The sequence below is a fragment of the Prionailurus bengalensis genome, chromosome X (genome assembly GCF_016509475.1).
Source record: "Prionailurus bengalensis isolate Pbe53 chromosome X, Fcat_Pben_1.1_paternal_pri, whole genome shotgun sequence".
Taxonomy (NCBI): Eukaryota; Metazoa; Chordata; class Mammalia; order Carnivora; family Felidae; genus Prionailurus; species Prionailurus bengalensis.
In genome coordinates, this window is record NC_057361.1 from 33,799,743 (window position 1) to 33,819,419 (window position 19,677).

Here is a 19,677-nt window from a genome sequence, read left to right on the forward strand (position 1 = left end):
ATAATCAAAAAACCTCCCACCAAACGTAAGACCATGTCCATATAGCTTCACTGGAGCATTATACCAAACATTCCAAATTTAATAACAGTTCTTCTCAAACTGTTTGTAAAAATACACGAGGAGGGAACTCTCCCAAGCTAATTTTGAGGCCAGAATTTCCTTGATACCAAAACCAGATGAAGACACTACAAGACAGGCCCAATATCCCTAGTAAATAGAGATGAAAAAATCCTCAACAAAACATCAGAGGGCTGAATTCATTAATACATCAAATGGATCATTCACCTATCCAGTAATGTTTATTTGCAGGGATGTAAGGATGGTTCAACCTATGTTAATCAACGTGATTCACCACATTTGCAAAATGTGTGGTAAAAATGATATGCTCATCAAAAGATGCAGAAAAACCATTTGCAAAATTCAATGTCATTTATGATGAAAACTGTCAACAAAGTATGTATAGAGGAAGCATACCTCAATATAATACAGGCCATGTATGACAAGCCCACATGTAGCATCATACATGATGTTGAAAAGCTGAAGGTTTTTCTAATAAGATCAGGAACAAGACAAGGATGCCCACTCTTACCACTATTTTCAACACAGTATTAGAAATCCTACCCACAGAAATTAGGAAAGAAAAATAAAAGGCATCCATTAAAACTGTCACTACTTGCAGAGAACATATTATATATAGAAATACAAAATCCTAAAGATTCCACCAAAAAAACTGTTAGAATAAGTGAATTAAGTAATGCTACAGGACACAAAATCAAGATACAAACACTAATGATGAAATATCAGAAAATTAAGAAAACACTTTCACAATTGCATGAAAATGAATAAAATTCCTAGGAATAAATTTGAGGTGAAAAACCAGAACACTGAAATCTATATGACATTGATGAAATTGAAGACACACAAAAATGGAAAGATAGTCCATGCTCATGAATTGGGATATTGTTAAAATGCCCAAGCTACCCAAAGCAATCTACAGATTCAATGCAATATGTATCAAAATCCCAACTATATAATTATAGAATAAAAAAAACCTTAAATTTGTATAGAAGCACAGAAGATGCTAAATGGCCAAAATAATTTTGAGAAATAACAAACCAGGAGGTATCATGCTCCTTGATTTCAAACTATGTTGCAAAGCTACGGTAATCGAAACAGTATTATACTGGCATAAAATGAGACACATAGATCAACAGAACAGAATAGGGTGCCCAGAAATCCATACATATATGGTCAATTAATTTATGACAAAAGAACCAAGAGTTTACAATGGGGACGGGACAATTTCGTCAATCACTGTACACAAAAATAAACTAAAAAATGGATGAAAGACTTGAATATAACACGTGAAACTATAAAACTCCTGGAAGAATAGATAGTAAGTTTATTATCACTGTGATGATTTTTTTGGATTTGACACCGAAATTAAAGGTAACAACAAAAATAAACCAGTGGGAGTACATCAAATAAAAAAGTTTCTGTATAGCCAAGTAAATTATCAACAAAATGAAAAACAACCTACTAAATTGGAGAAAATATTTGCAACTACTCACATGTGATAAGAGGTTAATATCCAAAATATATAAAGAACTGCTACAACTCAATACCAAAACAACAAACACAAAATTTAAAAATGGACAGAAGAACTGCATAGACATTTTTCCACAGAAGACATAAGGATGGCCATCAGACACACAAAAAGATGCTCAACATCACTAATCAGCAGGGAAATGGAAATCAAAACTACAGTGAAATATCACCTCATGCCTGTTAGAATGGCCATTATCAGAAATACAAAAAGTAAGTATTGGTGAAGATATGGAGAAAAGGGAACACTGGTCACTGTTGGTGACATTGTAAATTGGTGCAGCCACTTTGGAAGACAGTATGGATGTCCCTCAAAAAATTAAGAGCTATATGATTAATCAATTCCGCTTTTGGGTATTTATCTGAAGAAAATTTTTAAAAAAACCTAACTTGAAAACCTATATGCACCCTCATCTTTAGCATTATTTACAACAGCCAAGAGATGGAAACAATCTAAGAGTCCATCGATGGATGAATGGGTAAAGAAAATATGGCACACACACATACACACGAATATTATTCAGCCATAAAAAGAATGAAATGTTGCCATTTGTGAAAATATGGATGAACCTTATGGACATTATCCTAAGTGAAATAAATCAGAGGACAAATACCATATTGTGTCACTTACTTGCAGAATCTAAAACAACAGATAACAACAAAAAAACCCCAAACTCATAGATACAAAAACTTATTCTTGGTTGTTAGAGGGCAGGGGGTTAGGAGTGGGTAGAATGTGTGAAGGGGGTCAAAGGATAGAAACCTAGATATAAAATAAATCATGGGTCTTAATGAGGGTTTGTGGAAGGGAGCGGGGGCCAAGGGCTACATGGGTGACGGGCATTAAGGAGGGCACTTGTTGGGATGAGCACTGGGTGTTGTATATGTGATGAATCACTGGGTTCTACTGAAATCAATGCTACACTATATGTTAACTAATTTGAATCTAAAAACCTTGGAAGGAAAAAAGAAACTCTGACTTAAGGTTTAATAAATTATTTAAAGTCTCTGAATTCATAAAAGATAAAAAAGTCATAGGGATTAATTAATGTGCAGCATGGTGGTTATAGTTAATACTGTATTACATATTTGAAGGTAGTTAAGAGTAAGTCCTAAAATTTCTCTTCATAAGAAAAAAATGTAACTATGTATGGTGACTGATGTTAAATAGACTTAGTTTAGCATGATCATTTTGCAATATATACAAATATTGAATCATTAGGTTGTATACTTTAATAGTGTTAATTCTAGCTGAAAAATAACGTGGAAATAAAAATCATGGAATTCTTGGTCCCTGTCACCCTTGCAATTGCTGGAAAGTTACTCTAGGGAACATGAATTTGCTCGTACCTTCATCTCTAAAAAAACACGAGCGCAAGGAAGCCGGAAGGTGGTATCTTTACAACACCAGGCACTGCTGATGCCCTTTATTGTTTTATCATGGCCTCAGTGCTATTTGAAAATAGTATTCTAACCATACAGGAGAATTTTTAGATTCTCCAGTCATTCTGCCTCTCCTTTTCTTTCACGCTTCCCATTCTTTGTCTAAATTGGCTCTTTTCATCTGCACTAGACTCTGGGGTGGAATTCAAAGGGAAGAAGATAAAACATCCATCTGTGAACTCCCTTATTCCTCACCGATAGGTCTGATAGAGGGGACATGTAGCCTGACACCAAATCCCTTAGACAATGCATGTGATGGATCATCTCTGTGTGACATTGACCCGGACTATCTTCTGGCTACACAATAATGACTGACCCTCCTTTTACAGGCTGCTTTGCAAAATTTCCATTTCAAAGCTGTGTGAAGCCTTTGGTAAAATGCTAGGCCAGTCTTTCTCACAGTGTGATCCTCAGACCAGCAGCTTCAACAACAGGGGAACAGGAGCAGGAACTTGCTAGAAATGCAAATTCTCAGGCCCCATCCTATACTGAATCACACGCTCTGGGGGTGGGGCCCCGCGTTCTATGTTATAACAGTGCTCTGGGGGGATCCTAGGGCAGGTTAAAGTTTGAGAACCACTGTGTAATTCATGTATGTAACTTCTTTGTTGCTCAAATCATCCTCAGCCTGAAGGGGTCTCGAGTAGCCCCAACATATACAACCTGAATGACAAGAGTTTTTTTCTTGAATCAGAGTTTTCTTTTCTTCAAATTGCAATAGTTTAAAATCACATCACATTAATATTTTATCAAGATTCCCTCTCTATAGATCTGCAATCCAAAGAGAAACATGTTGCAAATTCTGTGACAAGTTTTTTTAAAAAATCTTTAACACAGGGTACGGACAGGTAGTTCCAAATTACCAACAGCTTCAAACACCTACTTTGGGAATTTTTCAGATGTCGACATAATCTCGAGTTGTGCTGTTTTCAACTTGAAATATAACTGTAAATACACTCTTAGAGGCCACTCTCGCTCCTGGAAATAGTAAACCTGTTTCAGTTTAGAGTCATTGCCTCCACTTACCTCCAACATGGTGCCGGGCACTGTTGTGGAGATCTGGTACTGACCTCAAAGTGTTACACTCTAGAGAGGTGCTACTGAATGTAGCCAGACATATACATATACATATATATATGTATATGTATATATATGTATATGTATATATACACACACACATATACATACAATGTGTGTATATATATATATATATATACACACACACACACACACACATTTATGCTTGTGAGTATACCCAGCCTTCTCCCTCTTTCAGCCAACTAAAAATAATTCAGTTATCCTCATTTCTTTTTGCATCCCTCACCCTCTGAGTTTTTTACCTTGGTATGGTATGGATGGGGCACTCTTTTTGGGTGAAGAAGTATAAATCAGAGATGGGGTGGGGGTCAAAAGGCAGATGGAAAATACGCAAATTAAACAATCTATTGTGTCAATCTATAATATCACTGGCTAAGGGCATAGTTCTAGCATATAATTTCTCAAGGAATTTCTGTGAACCTCTTTGAACATCTGTGATGGGGCTCATCGAGTCCTCTTTCATTTTCTTCTTCCTGGGAACACAGAAAGACTGCGTTTCCCAGCCTGCTTTGAAGTTGGGTTGCAATCACGTGACGAGTTTTGGCCAATGGACTTGGCGAGAGCAATTTCAGGCTTCCAACATGAAGCGTGAAAGAGTGGTGAGGTTCGTTTTTACTCTCCTCCCCCTTTGCGGAAACCCGGAAGTCATGTGTTCCAAATGATGCTACAAGATGGTGGAGCCACCATCAGCCTGGGACCCTGAATGTAAAGAGTAGCGATTATAGACTATAAACAAAGCACCCTCCCTTGCGTTGTGAGAAAAAGGATGGGTGAGGAAGCAAGATTTTGGGTTTTCTTTAGCCCAATTATCCTTTTCAGAGTGGTCAAGAGATGCAAGTAAAAATTGGAGACTGTTCTGAAATTACCTTTTGGCTGTTGAATTCTGCTTTTTGTAACACACCATTACACAGAGCCTGGGCACCATGATTCTAGCTTTGTAAGTATTACCAAAATAAAATCTAGCTGTTAAAATGGGGGTATGGGCAAGTGCCTGGAAGCATGGAGGGAAAAGAGAAGAAGCCTGGAAAGGTTAATTGGATGCCTGCTTTCCTAATAACACAAAGGATTGCATAGGTCCGTTTTTTCAGGCTCTTCCCTTTCCATCCCACCCCCCCCCACCCCCCAAGCAGAAAGAAAAACAAAACAAAGACACCTGGTTAAAAGGGACAAGAAGAGAACACTGGAAATTACCCACGGCATGATATATTTGGACAAGCAGCACCATGCCAATTAGCATGGTTATAGAGCTCTCAGACTAAAAGCAATTAAACACTGAAGGTTACTTGGAATCAATGCCAAATAGCAAGAAATCAGGGAACCTGATCTAAAAAAAGTACCTTCATAGGGGATACAATTTAAGGAGAGAACTTCCGCCTACCTGAGCTGCAGAGCTAGGGCTGGAGGCATAATCTTTGCTCCTATCCTGCCGATGAGGGTCGGGAACACACCTACCAGCTCGACCACGGTGATGTGTCGAAGATCCAGGCCACACTGTGCTTGCTGGGAAAAAAAAAACCCAACAGGAAAGGCATGAGCAAACTCAAGAAAGAGACTCCCATGTCAAACTACAGACTGACAGAACCAGCACCGTTCTGTTTTGGGAAGTTGATTTGCCTACTCCAATGGTCTTGAAAACAGGTGAGAAATGTTGGTTCAACTAGTGGTTACAAAACCTATAAATAGTCTCCTAGAGAAATCATTCAGAAATGGCTTGGCCATAAGATTTTGAAAATGTAAGCAAGATGGCAATCTGCGTATTTCCAGGTGGGGTGTGAATTTGCATGAGCCTAACATCCCAGGAAGTATCCAAAACCAGCCCCAGAGAATTCTTATTTGTATTTTCAAGGAGAGAAGAATACTTCCAGAGTCCCCTTATCTGCCTTGCTCCCCCCACCATCCATGCCCTAGCCCTAAACTCCTCATGCCCAAACACAGAAAGAAAACACACAGTAATAAAAGGTTTCAATCTTCATCTGGTGCCCTAGTTTTTACATCTAGTGACCTGATTTTTATGTCTGCTTCTCATAGGACACCCTTTGATCACTGGATTCTAGAGGTGGAGGGTAAGGGGTGGGGGCTTGCATTCCTGGGTCCCAAGGAACCATCACAATTGGAGAGATGGTTACTGGTGAACCACACCTCCTACAGCACAGGACAGATGGCAGACTGAAAGACACCTGTGGCCTTTCTGAGAAAAAGAACCAACTGCTTGTCCAGGAGGTTTGGCCTAAAGGGCAGGCTTCTGGTTTGGCATCTAAGGGCCTACATCTGAGGCCCTACAGAGGGACTCTCAGGGAATGGACACTAGTGGGTGCAATCTTTGTGCTCTCCCTCTGCCTCATTCCACCTCACTGGGATCTTCCGGAAAGGAGCGTATTCCCTTGTCTGGTAACCTGACTTTTATGGCTGCTGCCAGGGCAAACCTCTATAACACCCAGCTGTGGTGTCTAGTGAGGCTCGCACTAGCAGTCCCACAGGACCAGAGCCAAAGGAGAGAGGGTTCTTAAACAGCCAGCACCCTCAGGGCACAGCAAGAGGTAACAGATCCAGGAGCTCAGTCATTCTGTGGAAGAGGCCTGTGAGTTTATGATCATAGCTGCAGCCTGAAGGGTGGGCTTCCAAATAAATATGCCTCTAAGGGCAGGCTGTCAACCTTTCCAGAGAACTTGGAGGGCAGGCCCTGTCTCTTCACGCTCTCCCTCTCCCACATTCCAGAGTGACAGCATCTCTTGGAGGAGAGCTCTGTAAGTATGCAGTGCCCCAGTTCTCATGTTGGTGCCCTGGTTTTTATCGCTGCTACTCACAGGATGCCCCTTGATGGCCTGGCTCTGGTGGCTGGGAAGGCTTACATTCCTGGGTCCTAGGGAACTGTGACAATCAGACAGTTCTTGGCAGGTTATCGCCCCCAGGGTACTTCATGGACAGCAGACTGAAGTACAACCCCAGGATTTCTATGAAAGAAGCCCATCTGTCTGGGATCTTTGGCTAAAGGGGTAGATTCAGGTTTGGCACACATCTAGAGCCCTAAAGGGATGCTCTAGAACATAGGCCAGTACACACCATCTTTGCGCTCTCACGTGCACCCCCCCTTTCTCTCTCTTGGTTTTCTCTGCTATGCCCAGGCAGGGGAACTCCTTGCCCCACTCACTATGGATGAAGGCTCACAGCCACTCCTGAACAGAAAGCCTGTTTGGGAAACTTTGGGAGTTGCCCTAAGTGACCCTCCTAGTCTTGCCCAGGCAGGAGCATGAGTCATGGCCCCACCAGCTATGGAGTATGGCTTCTAGCCCCGTCTAATAGGGAAGATTGGTAAGAATGCCAGGACACTACATAACCCAGCAACTCCAGAGCTGGGAGGTGGATGGTAAGAGCCGACTGTCCCCAGAACACACACAGTAGCCCTGTTCAGCCATGGAGCTTGAAGCTTGCGTCGGCTTGAGTCAAGACCAAAAATAAAGAGCATTAGTGGCCGCAGAGCTGCTGTTCCCACTGCACCCAAGCAGGGAAACTAGTGCATAGCCCACTGATTTGTAGCCCCACTTATTGCTGAATACAGTCTTCAGACTGCCCAACCAGGGAACCTTACCGCAGCTTAAGGGATGCTGCATAGCCTAGTTAACAACCCTGCTTAGAGTGGCACTTGAACAGAGAGCGCTGCCCATGGCTTTCCCTGTCTACAGAGCAAAACTGGTAGCCTCACCTGACTGCGATATTCAATGCACACTCTTTTCTGATTCAGGTCCACAGTGAGCTGTGCAAGCCCTGGGTTCTGTCCTGTTGCCCCACCAGAACAGCGAAGATAACTCATAGCCCCCCACTGCCGAGTATAGTATCTGGTCCTAACTAATAAGCCTGACCAGGGATTCCAAGCAATGGTGAAGTCCATCCTACAGCTTCACTTGGACAGGGAACCCAGCCAGCAGACTTTTCCCAATATTCTCAGCAGTGGCGCACACACCCCACCCCCAACCACTGACCCTAGAACTTGAACAGTTGCCTTGCCCCAAAATAGACCCTAACAACGGGCCCCACCTGCCCAAGGACATTATCAGCAGACATGTCCAAAAAACCAAAACTGGGCTTATTGCTAAGGAATGGTCTCAGCCACAGTGAACCTGCAAAGTCTGGAAGAGAACACTTACTTAAATGTATAGATCCCAACATAAGAAATCAAGGATTGTGAAGAACCACCAAAGGAAACCAATAAAGGACACCACCAAAGGGAACTAATAAAACTCTAATAACTGATCCTAAGGATATGGAAATCTATGAACTGTCAGAGAATTCAGAATAATTTTCTGAAAGTGTAGTGAACTACAAGAATGCCCAGGACATGATGGCTTCACGGGTGAAGCTTTAAAGAAGAATTAAAACGAATCCATCTCAGACTCTTCCAAAAAACTGAAAAGGAAGGAATACTTCCAATTTCATTTTATTAGGCCACCATTACTCTGATACCAAAGCCAGAAAAAGATACTACCAGAAAACTACAGACCAACATCCCTGATGAATACAAATGCAAAAGTATTCAATAAAATATTATCAAACTAAATTTTTTTTTAATTTTTTTTTCAACGTTTATTTATTTTTGGGACAGAGAGAGACAGAGCATGAACGGGGGAGGGGCAGAGAGAGAGGGAGACACAGAATCGGAAACAGGCTCCAGGCTCTGAGCCATCAGCCCAGAGCCCGACGCGGGGCTCGAGCTCCCGGACTGCGAGATCGTGACCTGGCTGAAGTCGGACGCTTAACCGACTGCGCCACCCAGGCGCCCCTTATCAAACTAAATTAAGCAGCACATTGGAAGCATAATTAGGACAGCAATGCATGAACAAGGTAAGAATTCAACAAAGATCAAGTGGGATTTATTCCTGAGATGCAAGAATTTTCAACTTATGTGAATCAACCAATGTAATACATCAGATGAAAAGAAGAAAGTCAATAGATGCAGAAAAATGGATAAAATTTAACATCTGCTCATGATAAAAACTCTTAACAAATTAGGTATAGAATGAATGTACCACAACATAATAAAGCCCAAATCTGATTTCATACCAAATGGTTAAATGTTGAAAGCTTTTTTCCTGATAACAAAGAAAACAAAGGTGCCTGTTCTCACTACTCCTATTCAACCGGTACTGGAAGAACTTACTAGAGCTATCAGGCAATAGAAAGAAAGAAAAGGCATCAGAATTGGAAAGGAAGTAAAATTTTCTCTGTTTGAAGGTGACATGACCTTATATATAAGAAATCCTAAAGACTCCACCAGAAAAATGTTAGATATAATCAATGTAATCAATAAAGTTACAATATAGAAAATTAACTTAGAAAATTCGCAGCATTTCCATAAACTAACAATGAATTATCTGAAAAAGAACTAAAACAACCCCATTTACAATAGCATCAAAAACAGTAAAACACATAGGAATAAATAACCAAGGAGGTAAAAGATCTCTACTCAGAACGTATTTTCATCAAGGCAATGATGAAAGAAATAAAACACAATTAAATGTTTAAATGTGCATACTACCAAAAGCCATCCATAGATTCAATGCAATCACTATCAAAATTGCAATGGCATTGTTTTAACAGAAGTAGAAAAAAAATCCTAAAACTTCTATAGAATCACAAAAGACCCCAAATATCCAAAGCAATCCTGAGAAAGAGGAACAAATCGGGAAGTATTAACACTTCTTGATTTCAAGCTATACTACAAAGCAGCTGCAGAATCAAAACAGGATGGTTCTGCTATAAAAACAGACATGTAGGGGCGCCTGGGTGGCTCAGTCGGTTGGGTGTCTGACTTCAGCTCAGGTCATGATCTCACAGCTCCTGGGTTTGAGCCCCGCATCAGGCTCTGTGCTGATGGCTCGTGGCCTGGTGCCTGCTTTGGATTCTGTGTCTCCTTCTCTCTCTGCCTCTCCCCTGTTCATACTATCTCTCTCTCTCTCTCTCTGTCTCTCTCTCTCTCTCCTAAAAATAAACCTTAAAAAATTAAAAAAAAAATAAAAACAGACATGTAGATCAATGAAACAGACTCAAGTGCCCAGAAGTAAACCCAAGTATATATAGTCAACTAATATTTGACAAGGGATGCAAGAATACTCAATGGAGAAAAGACAGTCTCATCAATCAATGGTGCAGGGGAAAATTGAATATTCATATGTAAAAGAATGAAATTAGACCCTTATCTTATACCACTTGCAAAACTTAACTTGGCATGGATTAAAGACTTAAACATAAGACCTGAAACCATGAAATTCCTAGAAGGAAAATTAAGGAAAAGGCTCCTTGACATGGATCTTGGCATTGACTTTTTAGATATGCACTTAAAGCACAAGCAACAGAATAAAAAACAAGTAGGACTGCACCAGACTAAAAAGGTTCTGCACAGCAATAGAAACAGTAAAAAAAAAAAAAAAAAGGGAAAAGACAATCTACAGACTGGGAAAAATATTTGTAAGCCATATACCTAAGGGGTTACAATCCAACATATATAAAGAACTCCTACAACTCAGTAGCAAAACCAAACCGAAACAACTCAAAAAACCCACAATCTCATCAAAAATGGGAAATATTCGAATAGAAATTTCTACAAAAAAGACACGCGGAAGGTCAAAAAAGTACACGAAAAGATGCTCAACATCAGTAATTATCAGGGAAATGCAAATCTAAACCATAATGAGATATCCTCACTCCTGTCAGAATGCCATAACAAATCCTGGTATGATGTGAAGAAAAGAGAATCCTTGTGCACTGTTGGGAATGTAAATTGGTGCAGTCACCATGGAAAATAGTATGGAGATTACCCCCCAAATTAAAAATAGAACCTCCATATGATACAGCAATTCTACTTCTAGATATTTATCCAAAGAAAACAAAAACACTAACTCGAAAGGTGTTCAGTGCAGAATTATTCACAGTAGCCAAGATACAGAAACAACCTCAATGTCCACTGGTGGATGAATGGATAAACAAAATGGGAGATACACAGACAATGAAAGATTATTCGGCCAAAAAGAATGAAACCTTCCCATTTGCAACACCACAAATGGACCCTGAATAATCTAGGGCATTGTCCTAGATAAAATAGAGAAAGACAAATACTGTACAATCTGATTTCTATGTGAAATGCAAGAAAGAAAGAAAGAAAGAAAGAAAGAAGAAAGAAAACTGACAGAAAAATCTATTATCAAATTCAAATTTGTGGTTATCAGGGGTGAGAGTTGGGGGGAGGGGGAATTGGAGAAATGTGGTCAAAAGGTGGAAATTTCCAGTTACAAGATAAATACATGCTAGAGATGTAACCTGCAACATGATAAGTATAGTTAGCACCTGCTGTACGATATATAAGAAAGTTGAGAGTAAAACCTAAGCATTCAAATCACAAGGAAAAATTTGTTCTTTTTTTGCTTTCCATTCTATTATATATTTATTTAATTTATACTGAGAGAGTGAGCATGCATGAGCAGGGGAGGGGGGAGAGGGGTGGGGGGAGAGAGAGAGAGGGAGGGAGGGAGGGAGGGAGGGAGAGAGAGAGAGAGAGAGAGAGAGAGAGAGAGAGAGAATGAGAATGAGAATCTCAAGCAGGCTCCACGATCACCACATACCCTGACGCGGGGGTCCATTCAACATCCCTGGGATCATGACCTGAGCTGAAATCAAGAGTCGGGATGCTCTACTGACTGAGCCACTCACCCAACCCTCCATTTTTTATTCATGAGCTGATGGAGGCTAACTAAACTTACTGTGGTGGTCATTTCACAATATATGTAAGTCAAACGATTTTGCTGTACATCTTAACTCATACAAGGATGTAGGTCAATTATATGTAACTATAACTAGGGGGAAAAGATCCAGAGAAAAGAGAATGTGACATTGGCATACAGTGGATTCTCAAGGAGTAAATTAAATTTAAAACACTCAATGAAATGATGGAGATATGTAATGTACCTTATAAGCAGTTCAAAGTAATAGTCATAAAGGTGCTTACTGAACTTGGGAGAAGAATGAATGAACACAGTGAGAACTTCAACCCACAGCTAAAAAATAGAATACAATATTAGAGAAGTCACAGTGCTAAAGAATACGCTAAATGAACCGAAAGACACATCAGAGTGGTTCAATAACAGACTAGATGCAGAAGGATCAGGGAGCTCACACACAAAGCAGTGGGACACAATTACAGCAATAAAAACAAAAACGAATGGAAATAGTGAAGATAGCTTAACTCACTTGTGGGACGTCAATTGGAGAAACATTCACCTTGAAGGAGTCCTGGAAGTGAGAAGAGAAACAGAAAGGGGCAGAAAACTTATTGATGAACTAATGGCTAACAACTTCTCTAACCCAAGTAAGGAAGCAGACAACTATCCAGATATAGGAAGCACAGAGAGTCTAAGAGAAACCCAAAGAGACCCACATATCAAGACACAGCATAATTAAAAATTCAAATGTTAAAGTCAAGGAGAGACTCTTAAGGCAGCAAAAGAAAAACATCTTGTTAAGTGCAAGGGAGTCCCCAAGAGCCCCCTTCAGATTTTTCAGCAGAAACTTTTCAGGACAGAGGGAGTGGCAAAACACATTCCAAGTGCTGCAGGAAAAAAAAAAAAAAAACTTCCAACCAAGAATACTCTACCCAGTAAAAGTTTTCGTGCAGAATTTAAAGAGAGATAAAGATTTTTACAGATGAACAAAAGTTAAAGAGCTCATCACCACTAAACTAGCCTTAAAAAAAACTATTAAAAGGGACTTCTTTGAGTTGAAATGAAAGGGCACTAATTCATAACAAAAAAAACATATAAAAGACTCACTGGTAAAGATAAATATATAGTAAAGGTAGTGGATTGATCACATAAAGCTGGTATCAAAGTTAAAAGAGTACTAAAAATAACTTTAACTACAATAATTAGTTAAGGGATACATAAGATAAAAAGATGTGCATTATGACATCAAAAACATAAAATGAAGGAAAGAGAGAAGAAATGCAGAGCTTTAGAATGGATTCAAACTTAAGGTCTAATCACCTTAAAATAGACTGTTAAAAGTTATGTGTAAGCCTCATGGTAGCCACAAAGCAAAAACCTATGGTAGAAACATAATATAATGAGGGGCGCCTGGGTGGCTCAGTCGGTGAAGCGGCCCACTTCGGCTCAGGTCGTGATCTCGCAGTCCGTGAGTTCAAGCCCCACGTCGGGCTCTGTGCTGACAGCTCAGAGCCTGGAGCCTGTTTCAGATTCTGTGTCTCCCTCTCCCTGACCCTCCCCGGTTCATGTTCTGTCTCTCTCTGTCTCAAGAATAAATAAAGGTTAAAAAAATTTTTTTAAAAAGAAACATAATATAATGAGAAAGGAATCTAAGCATACTACTAAAGTCATCAAACTACAAATAAAAGAGCGAGAGATGAAGTAAGGAAACCCAGGTAGTACAAAATAGCCAGAAATTTGGGCGCCTGGGTGGCTCAGTTGATTAAGCGTCCAGCTTTGGCTCAGGTCATGATCTCATCATGGTGTGTGAGTTTGAACTCCACATCCGGCTCTATGCTGACAGTGCAGAGCCTGCGTCAGATCCTCTGTCTCTATCTCTCTCTCTGCCCCTCCCAGCTCATGCTCTCCCTCTCTCTTTAAAAAATATTTTAAAAAACATAGCCATAAATTAAGAAAATGACAATAAGTACATATCTGTCAATAACGACTTTCAAGGTAAATGTATTAAATTCTCCCATCAGGGGCACCTGCGTGGCTCAGTCAGTTGAGCATCTGACTTCGGCTCAGGTCATGATCTCACGGTTTGTGAGTTCAAGCCCTGTGTGAGGCTCTGTGCTGACAGCTCAGAGCCTGGAGCCTGCTTCAGAGTCTGTGTCTCCCTCTCTGCTCCTCCCCTGCTCACACTCCTGTCTCTCTCACTCTCAAAAATAAACATTAAAAAAATTAAAAACAATTCTCCCATCAGAAGACATAAAGTAGCTGAATGTATGTATATATAAAAAAACAAGGGATGTCTGGGTGGCTAAGTTGGTTAAGTGTCCACTTTTGGCTCAGGTCATGATCTCACAGTTCGTGAGTTCAAGCCCCATGTCAGGCTCTGTGCTGACAGTCCAGAGCCTGGAGCCTGCTTTGGATTCTGTGTCTCCTCTCTCTCTCTGCCCCTACCCCACTCATGCTTGCTCGCTCTCTCAAAGACAAACATTAAAAAAATAAAAAAAAAAGAAAAAACAACCAAGACTCATATATATGCTTCCTATAAGACACTCGCTTCAGGTGTAAGGACACACACAGACTGAAAGTAAACGGTTAAGAAAACATACTCCTTACAAATGGTAACCAAAAGAGAGCTGGGGTAACTACCGTTAACATCAGACAAAACTGACTTTAAAACAAAGACTCTAATAAGAGACAAAGAAGGGTATCATACAGTGAACACAATGATAAAGGGATCAATCCAACAAAAGGATATAACATTTGTGAATCTTTATGGACACAACATAGAAGCAACTAAATATATAAACCAAATGTTAACACACCTAAAGAGAGAAACAGCAGTACAATAATAGGACACTTCTTTTTAAATTTTTTAAGGATTTTTATTTATTTATTTTTGAGAGAGCGAGCAAGCACACAAGCAGGGGAGGGGCAGAGAGAGAGAGAAGGAGACACCGAATCCAAAGCAGGCTCCAGGCTCTGAGCTGTCAGCAAAGAGCCTGACACGGGGCTCGACCCACCAACCATGAGATGATGACCTGAGCCAAAGTTGGATGCTCAACCAACTGGGCCACCCAGGTGCCCCTGGTAATAGGACACTTTAATACTCCACTTACAACAATGCATAGATCATCCAGAGAGAAAATTAATAAGGAGCCACTGGCCTTAAACTACATGTTAGATCAGATGGACTTAACAGATATATATAGAACATTCCATACAAAAGCAACTGAATACATTCTTCTCAAGGACACATGGAACATTCTCCAGGATAGATCATATGTTAGGCCATAAAACATTTAATGCATTTAAGAAGACTGAAATCGTATCAAATATTTTTTCAGACCACAGTGGTATGAAACTAGAAATCAATTATAAGAAAACTGGAAAATTCACAAATATTGAAGATTAAACAGTAGGCCACTGAACAAGGAATGGTCAGCAAGTCAAAAGAGCAATCTGAAAAAATACCCTGAGACAAATGAAAATGGAAATACAATGTACCAGAAACTATGTGATGCAGCTAAAAGCAATCCTCTCAGAGAAGTCCAGAGTGATAAATGCCTATCTCAAGAAGCAAGAGAATGCTCAGTGAAACAACCTAACTTTACACCTGTAGGATCTAGAAAAAGGAAAAGCCCAAAATTAGAAGAAAAGAAATGAAATAGAGACTAAAAAGCCAATACAAAAGATCAATGAATATAAGAGTTGGTTCCTTGAAGATAAAATTCGCAAACCGTTAGCTAGACTCACAAAGAAAAAAAGAGGACTCAAAATGAGAAATCAAAGAGGAAACATTACAACTGATAACACAGATATACAAAGGATAATAAGAGGCTACTCTGAATAATTACACATCGAGAATCTTGACAACCTAGAAGAGATGGATAAATTCCTAGAGTCATACAACCTTCTACGATTGAATCATGAAGAAATAGAAAATCTAAAGAGACCTATTACTTAGTAAGGATACTGAATTGTTAATCAAAAACCTCCCAACAAACCAAAGACCAGGACCACACAGCTTCACTTGTGAATTCTCCCCAAAATTCAAAGAAAATACAAATCCTTCTCAAGTGCTTCCAAAACAACAACAACAACAACAAAAAACAGAAGAGCAAGTGTTCTGCATAGAAGTTGTTTATGTGACCTGGCATCCATTTCTGCCCAGAGCTGCACATATACAATCATGGGGGCTTAATTGGCTTGTACTCCATATCTGGCCTTGGGATCAGAACTGGCTCTTCTGTTCCTGATGCCAGGAGGGATTAATGTGCCTCATCTTCCTCCTTGAGTCAGACCAGGCTGGCCTCCTGGAATGGATCAGGGAGGGAAGAGGTATATGCAGATTCCCAGACTCCTAAGATTGTGAGGTATGATAAGAGAAACAGAAAAAAAAAAACAACAAACCCAGCTCGCTCGGGACTGTGCTTGGACAAACTTAACGACTAACCATAAATGACACACAGGTAGTGTATATATTGCCCTGGCAGGAAGAGCTGGTTGGAAGTCTCACCTGAGGGGAGGACGCTTCACCCAGGACCGTCAGCTGGGACTCCAGTCAGGCTGTTCAGCAGGGCTTCCCCAGCCAGAAGGTTGGATGTTGTAAGTACCTGATTCGATATGTCAAGCCTTCTTTGTTCTTCTCTGTACCTCTCTCCCTCTTTAAGTTTACTATAATTGTTTATTTCCTTACATTCCTTTTCCCTTATAATTAATAAATTCTTCCTCCACAAAACTGGAAGAGCAGCTATCATGAATTCCGATTATTTAGAACAGGAGGGAACATTTCTAAACTTATTTTATGAGGCTAGCATTTCCCTTACACCAAAATCAGATAAGGCCACCATAGGAAAAAAATTACAGGCCAATATCCCTGATGAACATAGATTCAAAAATCCTCATCAAAACATTAGCGAACCTATAATGTATTGTATTTCAACAATACATTAAAAGAATCATATGCCAACATCAAGTGGCATTTATTTCAGAGATACAAAGATGGTTCAACATCTGCCAATCAATGTGATATGTTAACAAAATGAAGGATAAAAATTATATGATCCTCTCAATAGATACAGAGAAAGCATTTGACAAAATTCAATATCCATTTACGATAAAAACTCTCAGAAGAGTGGTTATAGGGGAAACAAATAAAATAGTAAATGCCATATATGACAAGCCTACATTGAACATCACACTCAATGGTGAAAAGCTGAGAGCTTTTCCTCTAAGATCAGGAACAAGACAAGGATGCCCGTTCTCACCACTTTCATCAACATAGTACTCGAAGTCCTTCCCAGAGCAATTAGACAAGAAAAAGAAATAAAAGCCACCCAAATTAGAAAGGAAGTAAAACTTACTATTTGCAGATGACACATATGGAAAATCCTAGACTCCACCAAAATACTGTTAGAATAAATGAATTCAGTAAAGTTAAAGGATATAAAATCAACATACAAAAATCTTTTGCCTTTTTGTACGCTAATAGCAAACTATCAGAGAGGGAAATTAAGAAAACGATCCCAATTGTTTTCCAAGGAATAAATTTAGGAATAAATTTAACCAAGGAAGTTAAAACCTGTACACTGAAAACCATAAGACATTGATGAAAGAAACTGAAAAAGACACACAAATAGAAATATATTCCATCTTCAAGAACTGGAAGAATTAATACTGTTAACATGTCCATACTATCCAAAGCAATCTGCAGATTCAGTGAAATCTCTATCAGAATTCAAAAGCCATTTTTCATAGAAATATATCACACAATGCTAACATTTGTACAAAATTACAAAAGATCCTGAAAACCGAAAGCAATTTTGAGAACCAAGCTGGAGGCATCACGATTCCTGGTTTTAAACTATATTACAAAGCTATAGTAAACAAAACAGTATGGTATTGGCATAAAAACACATAGATCAATGGAACAGAATATAGATCCCAAAATAACCTCATACATATACGGTCTAATTTATGACAAAGGAGCCAAGAGTATAAAATAGGGAAAGGAAAGGATGGTCTCTTCAATAAATGGTCTTGGGAAAACTGGACTACTATCTTATACCATATACAAAAATAAAATCAATTGGGTTAAACACTTAATATAAAACCTGAAACCATAAATATCCTAGGGCTAAAAAAAAAAAAAAGGCAATAAGCTCCTTGACATAGGTTTTGGTGATAATAGTCTGAATTTGACATCAAAAGAAAGGCAAAAGGTTTTCAGGAAGATGGCAGAATAGGAGGATCCTAGGCTCACCGCATCCCATGTATATACCTAGATAACACCTAGATCAGTGAAAACAACCAGAAAATGACCCAGAGACTGGCACAACAGGCTCTCCACAGCTAAATATAGGAAAGAGGCCACAGCAAAGAGGCTAGGAAGGGTAGAGATGCAATCAGGAGACAAACTGACTGGTGGGACTGTCCATGGGAAGGAGGAATGCTGTGGGTGTGGAAAGGGGAGAGTAACAGACCCCACAACAGGTACTCCAGGCATGGGGGACCAGCACTGGGAAGATGAGTCCCCAGAATATTTGGTTTGAAAAGCACAGGGGTCAACTCTGTGACTCCGTATAGTGGGGCCCAACACATGGAACTTTGAAACAGTGGGCTCAGATGTGAAGGCTACAGGAAACTGAGTCACCACCCTTAAAAAGGCAGCACAACAGGGGAGCCTGGGTGGCTCAGTTGGTTAAGCTTCTGACTTCGGCTCAGGTCATGATCTTGAGGTTCATGAGCTAGAGTTTGAGTCCTGCTTCGGGCTTTGTGCTGACAGCTCAGAACCTGGAGCCTGCTTCAGATTCTGTGTCTCCCTACTTCTGCCCCTCCTCCTCCCCCCTCAAGAATAAATTAACATTAAAAAAAATTTTTTTAAAGCGCAACAAAAGCCCTGCTGAGATACAGCAGAAAAGCAGCAGTTTGAAAAATGCCTGGGGTATACAGGGAAAAGATTTGTTTCCTAAGCTCAGCGCATGTGCTGGAGGGGCAGGGATTTTTGACAGACTTCTCCAAGACCAAAAGAGTTGGAGGGCCCCATTTCCCACCCAAGCCCTCCAGCCCAGATACACCGACACCTGCAGGAACCAGTGCAGCACTAACACTCTTCATCTATCTTGCTATCTTGCCCTGGCACCTTGCTGGCACTGTGCAACTCCCTTCTGCCCTGATATTCTCCTGTGGCCCCACCCCCTCCAACACACCCTTAGCAGGAGTCCATCCAAAGTGGTGCCCCAAGTACAGCAGTGTGCAAGCAACCCCAACAGGGGCAAGCACCATGTCAAAGTGTCTCCTGCCCCAGGGAGAGGGGAAGAAAACCCCACACACCAGTTTAACTTCAGCCCCAGCAGTAGGCTGGGAGCAGACATCTTGTCTGACTACAGGCACCGCCCACCAATGAAAACTTCTCAGGGTACAACACAGAGAGAGCACCCTGCAGTTCGGTGCTCCTGCAGTTCTGGCAAATGTCTGGTCTGACCCAACTCAGGTCCAAGGCAGCCCTGGACTGGCTCACTAAAAACACAGGGACCGAGTCCTGTCCACAAAGGGCAAACAGGTTCTGGTGAACACGGTACATTGCACTGCAGGGCACTAAAGGAAGAGAAGGAAATATATCCCTCTTTTGTAACACATAGAGAGGCAAAATGAGGAGACAGTGGAATATGTCCTAAATGAAAGAACAGGAAAACAAAAGCATAGCAAGAGCGCTAAAATAAATGGAGAGAAGTATTATGTCTGACAGAGAATTTAAAGTAATGGTCATAAAGATACTCACCTGGACTTGAAAAAGGAGTGGAGAACCTCAGTGAGACCCTCAATAAAGAGA

The 19,677-nt window shown here is 40.4% G+C and overlaps 1 protein-coding gene across 3 annotated transcripts in view; it reads right to left on the reverse strand.

Moving 5' to 3' along the window:
• SRPX (sushi repeat containing protein X-linked) overlaps positions 1 to 19,677 on the reverse strand; it is a 112,457-nt gene that overhangs the window by 10,190 nt on the left and 82,590 nt on the right. For all 3 annotated transcript variants that reach the window (XM_043570452.1, XM_043570454.1, XM_043570453.1), the window contains one exon: positions 5,525 to 5,646. In XM_043570452.1, coding sequence (XP_043426387.1) covers positions 5,525 to 5,646 — 122 coding nt within the window. The remainder of the gene's footprint in view (positions 1 to 5,524; positions 5,647 to 19,677) is intronic.